At 40.3% G+C, this 13,117-nt stretch overlaps 1 protein-coding gene across 1 annotated transcript; it reads left to right on the top strand.

Annotated features, from left to right (window-relative positions):
* Positions 1-5,393: 5,393 nt before the first annotated feature.
* On the top strand, positions 5,394-10,917 carry tmpob (thymopoietin b). Its single transcript, XM_022216988.2, has 6 exons — positions 5,394-6,020; positions 6,147-6,264; positions 7,230-7,385; positions 7,609-7,718; positions 7,803-7,903; positions 8,906-10,917. Exons 1-6 carry the CDS (start codon positions 5,787-5,789, stop codon positions 9,288-9,290), a joined length of 1,104 nt encoding a protein of 367 aa, XP_022072680.1. The 5' UTR covers positions 5,394-5,786; the 3' UTR covers positions 9,291-10,917.
* The last annotated feature ends 2,200 nt before the right edge of the window (positions 10,918-13,117 follow it).

Raw genomic sequence — 13,117 nt, 5'->3', positions numbered from 1 at the left:
TTAGCATCGACGGAATGGGATGAAAGTAAGCCGGAACGGTCCGGAACTATTACTAATAGTTCCGACAAGAATTTAAAACTACTTTCACCCCTAAATGAAGATGAATTTGTTTCACATTACTCCAGTCTGCCAGCATTTGGCAGCAGTTTCTTCCCTCAAATAACTAGTGTCTTTAGCGCCCCTAGGGGCAACGACCACTAGTTCGTTCAGGTTAATACGGTCACCGGACAAACCACAGAATCGGATAACCCCATCCAGATAGTGGTAGTAGTAGTAGTGGCATCTCCCCAAAAGAGTGACATTAACCTTAGCATCTTGTCCAAACAGCGGTAAAAGTAGCCTACTGGCTTAAAATGTGGCATCTTACCAGACCGTGGCATTAACCATGGCACCTCACAGTGGCATTAACCGTGGTATCCCCTAAACCAGTAGTCGGCAACTGGCGGCCCGTGGGCCAAAACTGGCCCGTCAGGAATAATATCTGGCCCGCCAGATGATTTTGAAAATTCGATTTGGCACGGAGCCAAGCCAGTCCGTCACCACAACACGAAACTCGCATGGTCGGCTGCTGCCGGGCATTTCCGCGTTTGCGCTACTGGTCGGACACGGTTGTACCAGCCAGATTTCACTGAGCAACAGTGTGTGCAAAACGTGCGTGTGTCTCGGGAGTCATTTGTAATACATCTGTGATCAGAATTGAGACGTGTGTCCCAAGCAGCAGTGATCAGCTGTAGAAGCTCCGCTGCTCGCGGTATCGCCCCCCTCCCCCGCTCGCGGAATCGGAGCGCACCCCCTCGCAGGTTGGCAGGTTTCCACTGTGCAGCATGTCACTGCACAGTGGCATTAACCGTGGCACGGTGCCACAAAAAGTGTCGCTGCACAGTGGCATTAACCGTGGCACCGCGGCGGTGCCACAAAAAGTGTGGCTGCTCGCTGCCAGTGCCACAAATCGGTCTTGCCCCTACTGGAAATAAGTTTCACCAATTGTTTAAACTCTCAGCCGTAGACTATGTAGTATGTTGAATAAACTTGAAATGAATAAAAGCTCTGTGTTTACATTAAGTTAAGAAGAAAGGATTAGTTTATTCCACTAGATTCCTGCTTTATATTTTATTATGCAGCAATATCAGCATTTCTTTGAAGTCAGATGCACAATATTCACTTAACTTTTAAGTACATTCTTGACAGGAATATCTGCCATCATAGCTGCTAACTACGTGTTCATAATATGTTGCTAACTGCCTGTTTCTGCAATCAGCTGAAAGACACTAAAACACAGAGTAAAGCTGAGGAAACTGCAGAATAAGGTCTGAATTTTCTGTCTGTTCGTCACTCCAAGAGAATCTTATTACATTGCTCATAGCCATTTGATTAATGGCAGATGATGCACATGAACAATGAACTGAGTTGTGCAGCGGGTTGAAACTGGCAGAAGAGATGCTTTTGGTGGCTCTGACAGATCAAATATATCAGTGCATAACACAGCAAGGAGACAAATGGCCTACAAGTTTTCCGTCAGACAGTCCAGCATGACGCTCCGCTGGTGCGTCAGTGAGGACTTGATTGAAATTCTTCATTCACTGCATGCAAGTTCGCACACAGTAATGTTTGCCTTAAGTTCAGTGAGGACATGAGCAAGTGTGTCTCTGTACTCAATGGCCAAATAAAACAGGAATAGCCCAAATCATAATAGTAATGCAAATAAATGGAAGAGTGCTTATGATACAAACAGGCAGGTGGCCAAATGGGCATCAACAAGGACCAGAGACGCAGTCTCATTTTTCCTCCTGACAGAAATGTCTACAACTAAGTGTGTGTCCTTTAAGTAGAGTTTGGATTGTCAACAGATGAAAATATACTGTGTGGGCATTACTAGATGGCTGTTCCGAGGCCAGGACACACAAATCTCAACACTGGTGAAATACACTGCTCCCCGCTGCCCGCATCCTACCCTCCTTTTCACACAGGAAACTGCCCAGGACTTGATCTTAATTAGTTTGGCAGTGAGTAATAACATCCTTGGAGGATTAGAGATTGTTGTGATAGATTAGTACAGGAAAACCGACTCTTTTTAGCTGTACATGGTACTACAAAGTGGTCTGATTATGTAAAAATCCTAATGTGCAAATTGCATTAACCAGAATAAGCCTTAATAAAAGAAACAAAGACACAGCTGACTGCCTGGACAAAGCAACAGATGTATGTTCATCAGGTGGCAAGTCTGTTATCATATAGTGGGCTGAAATTTTGTAACACTGATTAATTTCACAAGTATGTGTTTTGTTGTGTCAGTGCAATTGGATCAGACATTCTCTGGGTGGTAACGGTTGACTTTTCCTAAGGTACTTCTGTGGTTGGCTCAATTGGGATTTAGAAATGCTTAAAATCCAAGATAAACTCTACTGAGGAGCCTGTGTTCAACATTTTTCTAAATGATCAGAAATCCTCTTTTAGAACATGGATGTTGGAGGTTGTGTTCATTTGAGACAGCCTGTCTTTTCCAAACACAACACAGCATTTAATAATTCAACTGCCAATTCAACTTTCTTAAGGTAACAGCACATTGGCTGCTATTCTCAATTGATTTTTTTGTCTTTCTCCAACTAACTGCTTCATTGATTCTTTAGATTTATTCAACAATCATCTGTCATGAAATGTCGTCAAATATACTAACCGGTCAACATCAGGTGGAGTAGCTCTATATAAAATGAAATCATTCTAAAAATGTGAATGTTGACGATTAAAGAGTGGGCTTTGATCATTTTTCAGAGGCCATGACTGTTATGCTAAAAGAGGCACTCTCTATGATTCTTGGCCGGAGCCTTATTTTCTGTATAAATTACATACAAAGAAAGCTTAAGAGGTGTTTCTCAAGGGCTCAAAATTTTTACACTTACACTTCATTGGCAAATCTACTATGGAAAAGCTGAACTATACTTGAAGTGCTGTGTTTTACTGTGGTTTGGAGCTGAGGCAGAGATCAATTGCTTGGTTTCTGCAGCATCATCCCAGAAAGCCCCAAAGAGGCATGTCTGAAGGACAGGTGGGGAGCCACACAGTGCCACCTCAAACCACTGTCCCCACAGCAAGGGGCGGCGGCATTAGAGAGCAGCCAGGAGGAGGTCAAACACTGCCACGTCTGTTTGTGAATGTGGAGAACCGCTGCTGCAGATTATTTTCTTAATTAATGGATTAATCTGTTGGTTATCTTTTGAAAGAATCCTTTAATCTAAAAAATTAGCCTCGTTCCAGACACCAATTACTGCTTATATCTTAAATTTGTTCATGTTGAAGCTGAGTAGCACCTCAGTCCGATTATCATCCTGTCAGAAAATGTCCATCACAGTTTCACATCTGGCCAAAATAATCCAAAGATTTTTAATTTGCAATGCAAAACAGAGAGAAGCTGTGAATCTTCTGTGTGTCTGTAAGTAATGTGTTACTTTTAGTTTTTTTTAATGCTTTCATGTTGTCTACTCTTTCTGTAGAAGTTGTACTATTGACATACGACAGTATTCACTTGGTGCTCTTGCTTCATCAACTTAACTAGATTGACTTTGCACGATGTCTCAGAGTCCAAATATAAATTCAGCATGTGATATTTTATTCAATTCTATTAATTCTTTTAACATAGGGGGAAAAGTATTTGGTGTTCCAACACATGGCATGTCTGTAAGAGAATGGACGTAATGAAACAACACTATGTCGGAAATGATAACAAACAGACGGAGAGTGAGGCTGTAGACCAGAAACCATAAGTCAGTAACGAGTCACACATCTGTTATATAGTTATTGAGGTTGTCAGTGTTGCTTGTTGAATGTTGTCCCACTTTTCTTGAAGGGCTTGGCGAACACATTCATCCAGAACCATCTGAAACTGTTTCTTAGATGATAAATGTTAGAGTTGTGGACTTTCAAGTGCCTGGCTATGATCCTAACTCATCTCATATCCACTCTTCATACTGTTACCATTCATCACTCTGTGTATTGACTGTATATGTAGGAACAATTTGGGTTTTCTTGGTTCATTATCAGAACTTGTTTGAGTGTTTGGTTACTATAGCTGTTTGGTGGCCAGACAAAGGTGGCAGAGTTGCCAGTCCATATTTTTGTTAATTAGACTGGGATATTTTGTATTTTTTAGATATTTACTTAGTTTTATGCAGCATGGCACTAAGGGCAGCTCCACTGATTATACCTATATTTATCTCCTCCTTCGTATTTACATTTATGTATCTTAATATTGTTATTTACAGCATATTTTATCTATATGCTTAGTGTGTTCAATCCACTCTGTTCATACTGTTCATTCTATTTATATTCTTATAATACGATATACACCTATACTGCATGTAATGCACTTTTACTGCTCCTTTTGCCTGTCTGGTTAGATGCTAAACAGTTTTTTGTTGTCTTAGTACTTGTGCTGTGTCAGTTAGGTTTAATCTAATTGAATCTTATCTAATCTTATTTATCTGTGGGATTGTGGCATTTAAATGAAGCTGTATCGTCAGATGGCTGCTTACAGTCACTGATCAAAGAAGTGTCTGTGTTCTGGTCACACTATCAGATCATTGTTTTATAAAGCCACACCTGACCAGGGTGCAGATTAACTCAGTGGTCTAGAATTTGTAACCAAACTTGTAGTGCATTATGGGCTGCATTTAATGATTTTCTAACCTCATCAATAGAAATGAGACTTTCACATTATTTTGTGCAAGTCAGAAAAGACCAACTACATGCTGTATTTGTGTTTTTGTTCAGTCGAAGTGCACATCTCCGTTGAACCATCTCAGTTTCTTCTCACTGTAAAGCACAGTGTGTTTTAGACATGAAATTTGCTTTCGTGTATGTTTTCTATTAAACAATATAAAACTTTTAATAAGCCAAACCCGTTTCTTTACAACAATGTGGTTGCACTGCCCTCTTCTGTTACAACAGCAGATTTCATATTAATTGCTTAACATTCGCCCATAACGCATTGTGCCAAAAATAAATCGTTAGAGACACTGTAGTTCACAATAATAAGTGCTAACCGTTATCAATTATTGGGGATTGGACCAAAACCCTGCCATAAACCTGAAACTGCAGCTGTAAAACGCGAGCAGCCGTCAGTGCCATTAAACCGCCATTAACATTGTCCCCTCTCCACCTAATGCAACTCAGATTAGGCACTTAAAGTCACATTTGTCTGCCACATTATATCACACTGTCAATAACCTCTGTAAATTAAAACAATTGTGCAAATGCGTTCGTCGGGATTTGTGCAAAGCGGTTATCTAAAACACACAGCCTACGGTTTCTTTGTGGCGGCGGCCTGCCAGCGTTCCATTCATAGCAGGCCAATCAGAGCGCAGCTTACTGCGGACCTTCAGCCAATAGCGGCGCTGCTTGATGTTTGGCCCTGTTGCGACCGCGGACAGACAGAAGCAAGTGGACCGGTTTGAAGCTAAGCTAATTCAGTCAATTTACAGCTGGTTAATATCGATTTTTGCATTTGTTTCGTTCACAGCACACGCATGTATCTGTTTTTGAAAAATCTAAGCTACGTGTAAATATTTCTGCCACTAGGCTAACACGCAGGACTGGACGTTTATTTGAAGAAACCGCTTCTGTCCTGCTAGCTTTGTCGGCAGCGGGTAGGCGCCACTTCTGTTTGACAACAGCGCGATTCGGTCACGTTCCCGGTGTTGTTGTTTGTAGCGGCTCAGTTAAGGAGCTGATTTCCGTTAGCTGCAAGTAGCGAAAATAAAGAAAACTTCACATCGGTTTTAAAAAAAGTTAGCATGGCAGAATTCCTGGAAGACCCGTCGGTTCTCACGAAAGATAAGCTGAAGAATGAGCTTACAGCAAACAATGTGCCACTTCCCAGCGGTGAGCACAAAAAAGAAGTGTACGTGCAGCTGTATCTGAAAAACTTAACCATACTGAATAACAAGAAAAGCCCGCCTGCAGACACTTTCTCCAGCGACGAAGAGTTACCTGCCCCCGTGGTGTCAAACAAAAGTCGGTCTGGAAGAGTAAGTTCTTGTTTAATCGGATTTGTAAGCGTGTGATAGTAACCATGCGTCTGTTTGGACTGATGCAGCACCTTTATGGGTGTTCATCTTAACGCAGTGATTGATGGATTTTGGATCTTTTTGCAGAAAGCTACCAAAAAGACAGATAAGCCTCGCACAGAGGAGGTGGAAGTGACAGATCTCACCGATGAAGATTTAAAACAGCAGCTGGCAAAGCATGGTGTGGAGACAGGACCTATTGTTGGTGAGTTCCTGGATGCATGTCTTACCCTTAACACAACGTCAAAGATTAAACTCAAAGATGCAAACATGTGTTTATATATTATTACTAATTTATGCGGCACTTAATGGAGAAAAGTTGCAAAGCAGGTTACATTAAATAAAACGTTTGCTTTATCAAGCATAGCTGTTTGTGTCAGGTTATATTCTGTAGCTTTTCAAAAGTTTTAACTGTAGTCCTACTGATACTGAGATCAATACAGTTATCGCCATAGTCGAGGGTAAACAAAGTAGAAACTTACCCGATTGTTTTTAATGCAAAAACATGTACTGTTAGAACTCTGAACCCCATAAAGTGATGATAGGTTTGAAAAAATGCCCAAGCGATGCAATTTATCAGAGTAATCACAAAGTTTATTTTGTTATTTTATACTTTTATGATGTTCCTTTATTTTATTGTTTGTTGCTTTTATATGTAAAGCCTCTTTGAGTGTTTTGAAAAGCACTATACAAATAAAATGTATTATTATTATTTCATAAGTCTCATTGAAACAAATTCCAAAAATAAAGCTGAAAAAAAAAAAACATTCTGCAATCATGAAACTCAGCTGCAATGTGGAAAAAAATCTGAGACTTTTCTCCTGAACTTGGCTGAATGGCACTTTGACAAAGGAAATAAAAAACTGAAGTTGTAAAATATCTTTAGTATGCAGAGACACCATTTTTTCAGAATTGGTTACACTTGTAGACATTTTGAAAAAGGTTTTACATGTTGATTCCAGATATTTTTCAATTTTTATAAAATACATGATTCATGACATACCGTAATTTTATTATATTGCACATAAGACATTTTTGAATTCTCTACTTCTAGATTTGGTTATGATGTTTTCATGTTTAGATTAAAATGCACAAAGCTACATTAATTGGAGTAAAAGTACCATAGTAAGTACTGTATGCACTTTTGCGCCTCTTTTTCTGTCCTCTCAGCCTCTACCCGTAAGTTGTACGAGAAGAAGCTGCAGAAGCTTTTGGACCAGCCTCCAGCCGAACCTGAAGCTCCTACAGATGTCACAGCTCTCCCCAAGGCAGACAGCAACCAGAACGGCAACACAAACTCTGACCAGTACAGCGACAAAGAAGATGGTGAGCTCTGACCACACATTACCGGGGATGTTTTCAAATTATACTGGACTTGAAAGGACAAAATCAGCTTTTTTTAAATATATTAGTATGTTATAAAACATACTTTTCCCTTTTCTGCAAAAAATTGAACATCTGTTGTCATTCCTTGGGTAAGAACTGCCACACTGATTACTGTCCTAATATCGCCATGGTTCACAGTTCTTCATATTAACTGTTTTTCCAGAGGAGATTGCCGCGCCTGAACCAGAGCCAGTTCCTGTAGTAGAGAAGCCTGTGAGGAGCAGAGGAAAAGCTCCTGTCACTGTCAGAACCAGCAGCAGACGACAAACCAAGGTGAGGCACACTTTGCCATTCCTGATTTTGGTGATCAGAGTGTAGTTTCAATTTGTATGACCATATCTTAATATATCCTGACAGGTGGTGGAGGAGATAATTACTGAAGAGACCCCTAAAAAGGCCAGCGAGAGTGTTGTTGAAGATATCCTTGCCAATGAAATAAGCACACCAACAGGCATCAGGTAAGCCGTGCTCATTATAGACTTGTTAATTATTTTTCCTCGTGTCAAGATGCTCACACTCAGTCAAATATGTGAGTTGTGTATTTGGAAATATTCAAGGAACTGCAGGGTTTCTGCAGGGCATTAAAAAGCATTAATAGTCATTGAGTTGATTTTGCGAAAATTAAGGTCTTAAATGGCTTTAAAAATCATTACATTTGATTCTCAGTGGCATTATAAGTCTGTCTGCGGTTTTCAAGAAAAATATTCGACAGTAATAAATATATAATTATAGACTGCGATTCGTCAGATATGTACGTCCGCGTAAACATGCTGAAGCATGGCGATATTTGTTCCGACCGGTCGGGTACAGTTGCCAAAAGCTGCGTGTTTTTAAAGTGGCCGGCAGGTAGGACCAGGTGGAGGAGAGCTGGGAAAGGGTTGAAATGCAAATTCCAGCCAAAATGGCGAGAAAACGTGGATTTCAGAGAATGACTGCAGCCCGTGGGTGGTCAGGGGTGGTTTCCGGATTCAGAAATGGTGAAATGTAGGGACAGATTTCATATAAAAATCATCTTTTACAGAAAACAAACCCGTGTCATTTGTTGAGTTCACGGTCATGGCATTAAAGTTTTTACAGTATAGCATTAAAATGTAATAAAAAGCATTAAATATGACTGGCGGATTTCTGCAGAAACCCGGAACTATATAACTAGAATGTCAAATGTCCTAAACATGGAATGTGGAAGTTATTACTCAACTATGTAAACATAACTTGGAAGACAGTCCACTTGCTAGATTTGAAGGCAACATTTAACAAATCATCACTAAAGCTCCCTAAAGTTTGGTTTAAGCTGGCAGATGCAACAAGTCTGTGATGAGAAAGCAAACTTAATTTGTAGTAACAGATAGTGAGGTCTTGTTCTGAGCTGTAGAAAAAACAAGGGATTGGACTTTGACTGAGGATTTCTTTATTGGTTTTCAATCTAACCTGAAAGTCAATTTCATTGTTTGTCTAATCAGTGCAACCTGCAGACGTCCAATCAGAGGTGCAGCCGGTCGGCCTGTAAAACCAAGTGAGTACTGGCTGGACGAGTCCCGTGTCCAGCACAGTGTCCACACCGAGAGCCGCTCTTACTCTGAGTCTTTGTCCCGACCGAGCAGCAACGTTTCGTCAGGCAAAGCGCCTGTCCGACGAGGCTTCCTGTCCCTGTTGCTTAAGCTCCTGCTCCTTGTGGTGGTGTGCGGTTCTCTCTATTATGCCTACCAGAACCTGGATTCCGATCAGATCAACACCCTCAGAGGCCTCCTGGACAGCGTGGTCGTCCCGCTCCAAGGCGCTGTGGACACGGCAGCCGCCTACCTGGGCATCGGCAGCAGCGGTGCTCAGGAGAGCATCGGAGAGTAAAGACCCTCGGCCGTCCCTCACCACCTCCCTGCCACAGCACACCACGACTCAAGCAGTAAACCTGGCTCACCTCTTCTCTTTTCCTACATGTTTGGACAAAGGACACAGTTTTAATTGAAACAATAAACTTTCCTCTCGCTGAAGTCCAGCTCTCCTCCCACCACCAGAGGGAGGTGTACTCAGACAGTAGCTTCTGGATAACACTGTTATGTGGCAGTCAGAAGAGACTAATTTTAATGTTGAGTTTAATCTGTGAATTGTTTGTGTCTTTGTGTGTATTTAACCCTTCTATGTAGAAACGAGTGCAGAACGGAGAGGCCAGTTTATCCATGCATGGTTGTAGTTTTCGAAGGTCATACTGTAGTTTTTCTCTAACGCTCTGTGCCAGGTGTTTTTCTGATGGTGAAGTGCCTGGACACCGTTAGCACTTAGTGCCCTCCCATTTATTTCAAGCACAAAGCAGAGCTTCTACTAACACCAGAATGTCTACACGTGTTTCTCATTGAATTTCAAAATTTGCTCCATAGCTATAGATTTTAGGTAGAGTGATTCATTATTTCTATGGTGCTCAGGTTGATTCAACTCAAACTTTTTAAATGTGGTCTGTGCTGGGAGGAGACATATGGTGTAATCAGGACACATCACTGCATGAGGAAAATCAGCCCACATTCAACTTGAAGTACTTTTTTCTTTTCTTTTTCTTTTTCCAGTGGCTGATCGCTTGTTGAAAAAGCTCATATGGGGCTCTGTGATCACATCTCAAATCAGGATTCTATGTTTTGCCATCATGATTTTATGGTCAATGGATTGAGGTAGAAAATTTTCTGTACTTTGGGCATCTTTTGTCAACAATGTCAATTTAAAAAACTGAATATTTTAAATGGAAAAGCTCTTAAGCATCATCTACCTTTTTATTTGTCAAGTACTTGTTGAGGAAACTAAAATTGCAACATTTGACAACAGATTATTGATTTTTTTTTCCCACCCCTGCCACAATGCCCATTTGAGTTTACATGCGTTGAATTTTAGTGCTCTTGTGCTTTTCTTTATTTGTTGTTTTTATAAGATTTCTGATCCTTCGGTCCTGTATATTGGACTGGCTGTTGCAGTGCACCCACATAGCCCACCTCACTGACTGCATGTGCTCAGACAGCGCAGATTTGCAAAGAAGACACATGGAGAAAGTAAATCCTTTTGTTGCAGTTTACCCATTTAATGTTCCAACTATTCTTCTGCCTGGGCAAAATTACTACTAGTAAAGACACTGTAGGCTGCTCTGACTGGGGTTTTGTGCCCACTGGGAGAGAGGGAGCGTTCACTGGAGAGGACGTTGGGGGGTAAGAAGATTTCCTTGGGGTTTGGTTTCTATTTTGATATTTTTCTAAAGTGGTGTGTTCAACTTTTTATAGCACATTTTAAGGTAAAAATGTAAAGCAATATGTAATACATGCAAGTCATACTGTATCTTAATCTGAACCTTGCAGACTTAACACAACTTATTCATCATCAGGCAGCTCTCCCACAATGGACAGAAATGACAGGGGATATGTGGGTAAGGATTTTTAATCTGTTTATTTATGATAATGTAGGAAGTGTATCATAAAATAAACCTGGCTGTTAAATCTTCTTTTATCTTCTGTCTGAATCTTTTAAGCAGTACCATTTTTTTTGCATGTAGATAATTTAACAAACTAACACATTTCTTCTCCAAGAGGAACAACTCTGACATCAAAATCAGACCTGGCGAGTTTGAGCGGTTCAAAAGCTTACCAATCATTGTGCTGCCAAAAGGCTTTGGAAAGGTCTGCATGGATCACCATGCCTTCTTCAGATTTGTGTTCCCTGGAACAATCTGTCACACATGCCTCTGACGTGTGCGTCACTAATTAGTGACCCTTCTGCTACAACAGGTAATCTGGAACCATATACAAAAAAAAAAACTACTAGGCTAAAGAAACTCAAAAACAACCCAAAAATAATATTCACCAAAATATGCAAAATGCACTTGTTCTATATTTTCTATCACAGTATTCAACGGAACAAGCTGCAGCAGATTTGTGCAGATATGATCATTTGGAGATGATTATTTGAAACAATGAAAAGTTCACTTGAATAAAGCTTGTGGACCCACAAGAGGAAAAAGAAAACACAGACCTGATTATGCAGAGGCTGAGATACCAAAAGGTTTAGTCACCATATGAGCCTCAAGCTTCCCAGCACTGAATCCTACACTTCCAATAATGCGTCTTTGCACCATAGGTTGTCTTCACTCTCTGACTTTAACAAGGTTTTATGAATGTGCAGCATCCAAACTCTAATGAGCCGATGTCATCCGAGTCTCAGATGTGACAGAGGAGCAGACATTATAAAGTGTTTTAATCTTAGAAATAAAAGATGTCCCTATGACTAGTCTGAGTCTTTACAGTTTTAAAATGTGATTATTTTACAAATCCTGACTTTATGATCTTGAAATGAAAAACACCTTAACTAGGTGAACAACACATCGAAACAGCACAAAGAGGACGAGAAAAAAAGAGTTGCTGTACTCTGTGTTGTCCACTAGAGGGAGGTGTATCTCAGGTGATTCAGATAGCGACCAGATGCTGTACCTGTGCCCAGGTGCTCATCCTTCATATGCAGAGACTGCAAAGCCAGTCATTGGAAAATGAAGCAAGGGGCCAGATCATCATGCCAAAGACAGTATCCACTGAAACCGCATGCCATGGGAAGGTAGGAGATCCAACAACTGAGGTTCTGCTGAAAGCAAGAGTTTTGAAAAAAATTAAGAACCCTGACTAAATCTTATTTTGCCAATCACTACATACAAATGATTATCAATTGGTTTGATTTCTGGGCGGTTGACTTCATTGTGGATGCTGAACCTCCTTAAGTCCTCGATCCGAATAGAATAGAATATGCTTTATTGTCATTATACAGAAAATAACAAAATTGGAAAGCTTCTCCTTTTCAGTGCAAAGTAATCCTAAATAGTGCAAAACAGTCTATTTACAAATGTTCATTATAATTACCAGCGTGAATGTAACATACGCTGTTTAATAAAATTCTGTCAGGTACAAAGTAATTGACTTGTGCTCACTTTTTTAGCGTGCCTGTCCACCTGGTTTCACAATATTGTGTGCATTCACATTCCAGGGTCAACAATAGGGGTTTCCAGGAAAGTCTATCCATTTGTAACAGAGTGCTTTCACAGGACTTGCAAAATCTGCAAATCTCTAGCCTGAGTTTGCAATACGTGGATGACTTATTAATTTGTAGTCACGTAGAAGATCAGTGTGAAAAAGATTTAATTACAGTGTTAATAGCACTAAGAGGTGTCAATAAAGATTAAATTACAGTTTTGGCAACAAAAAGTTATTTGGGCAGACCAAGGGCGTAGGTTTGGTCTCAGCATTGGTAGGGACGATTTAACAGTATAACCTGCATGTACACTTTTTGCTGGGGACGGGACATTAATAAGACCAAACAGATTGGGTGAACGGGGGTCAGGGCTACATTTCTCACGAATATGAACCTAATTAATTGATAAGCTAAATGATCAATGCAAAGTAAATCTGTATTGACTTATACTAACTTTCATGTGTATTGGTTCAGGTGCTACACCATTCGATTCAAATCTTTGTTTTCAAAAACTACTAAAGAAACATTTTGAAAACTTCCAGAATAAATGTCTCGATTTTATTAGCAAATTTAAATTGCAATATTTGAACATAACTTAATTTATATTAGCATACACAATAAATACATGCTCTAGCCTTCTTTCCTTCTAAACCAGGCCGTTTACAAGAAGAAAAGCAGCAGCATGTGTT

Source organism: Acanthochromis polyacanthus, chromosome 8, assembly GCF_021347895.1.
Source record: "Acanthochromis polyacanthus isolate Apoly-LR-REF ecotype Palm Island chromosome 8, KAUST_Apoly_ChrSc, whole genome shotgun sequence".
NCBI lineage: Eukaryota > Metazoa > Chordata > Actinopteri > Pomacentridae > Acanthochromis > Acanthochromis polyacanthus.
The sequence above is the reverse complement of the archived record's forward strand: the minus strand, read 5'-3'. Positions and strand labels throughout refer to the sequence as shown.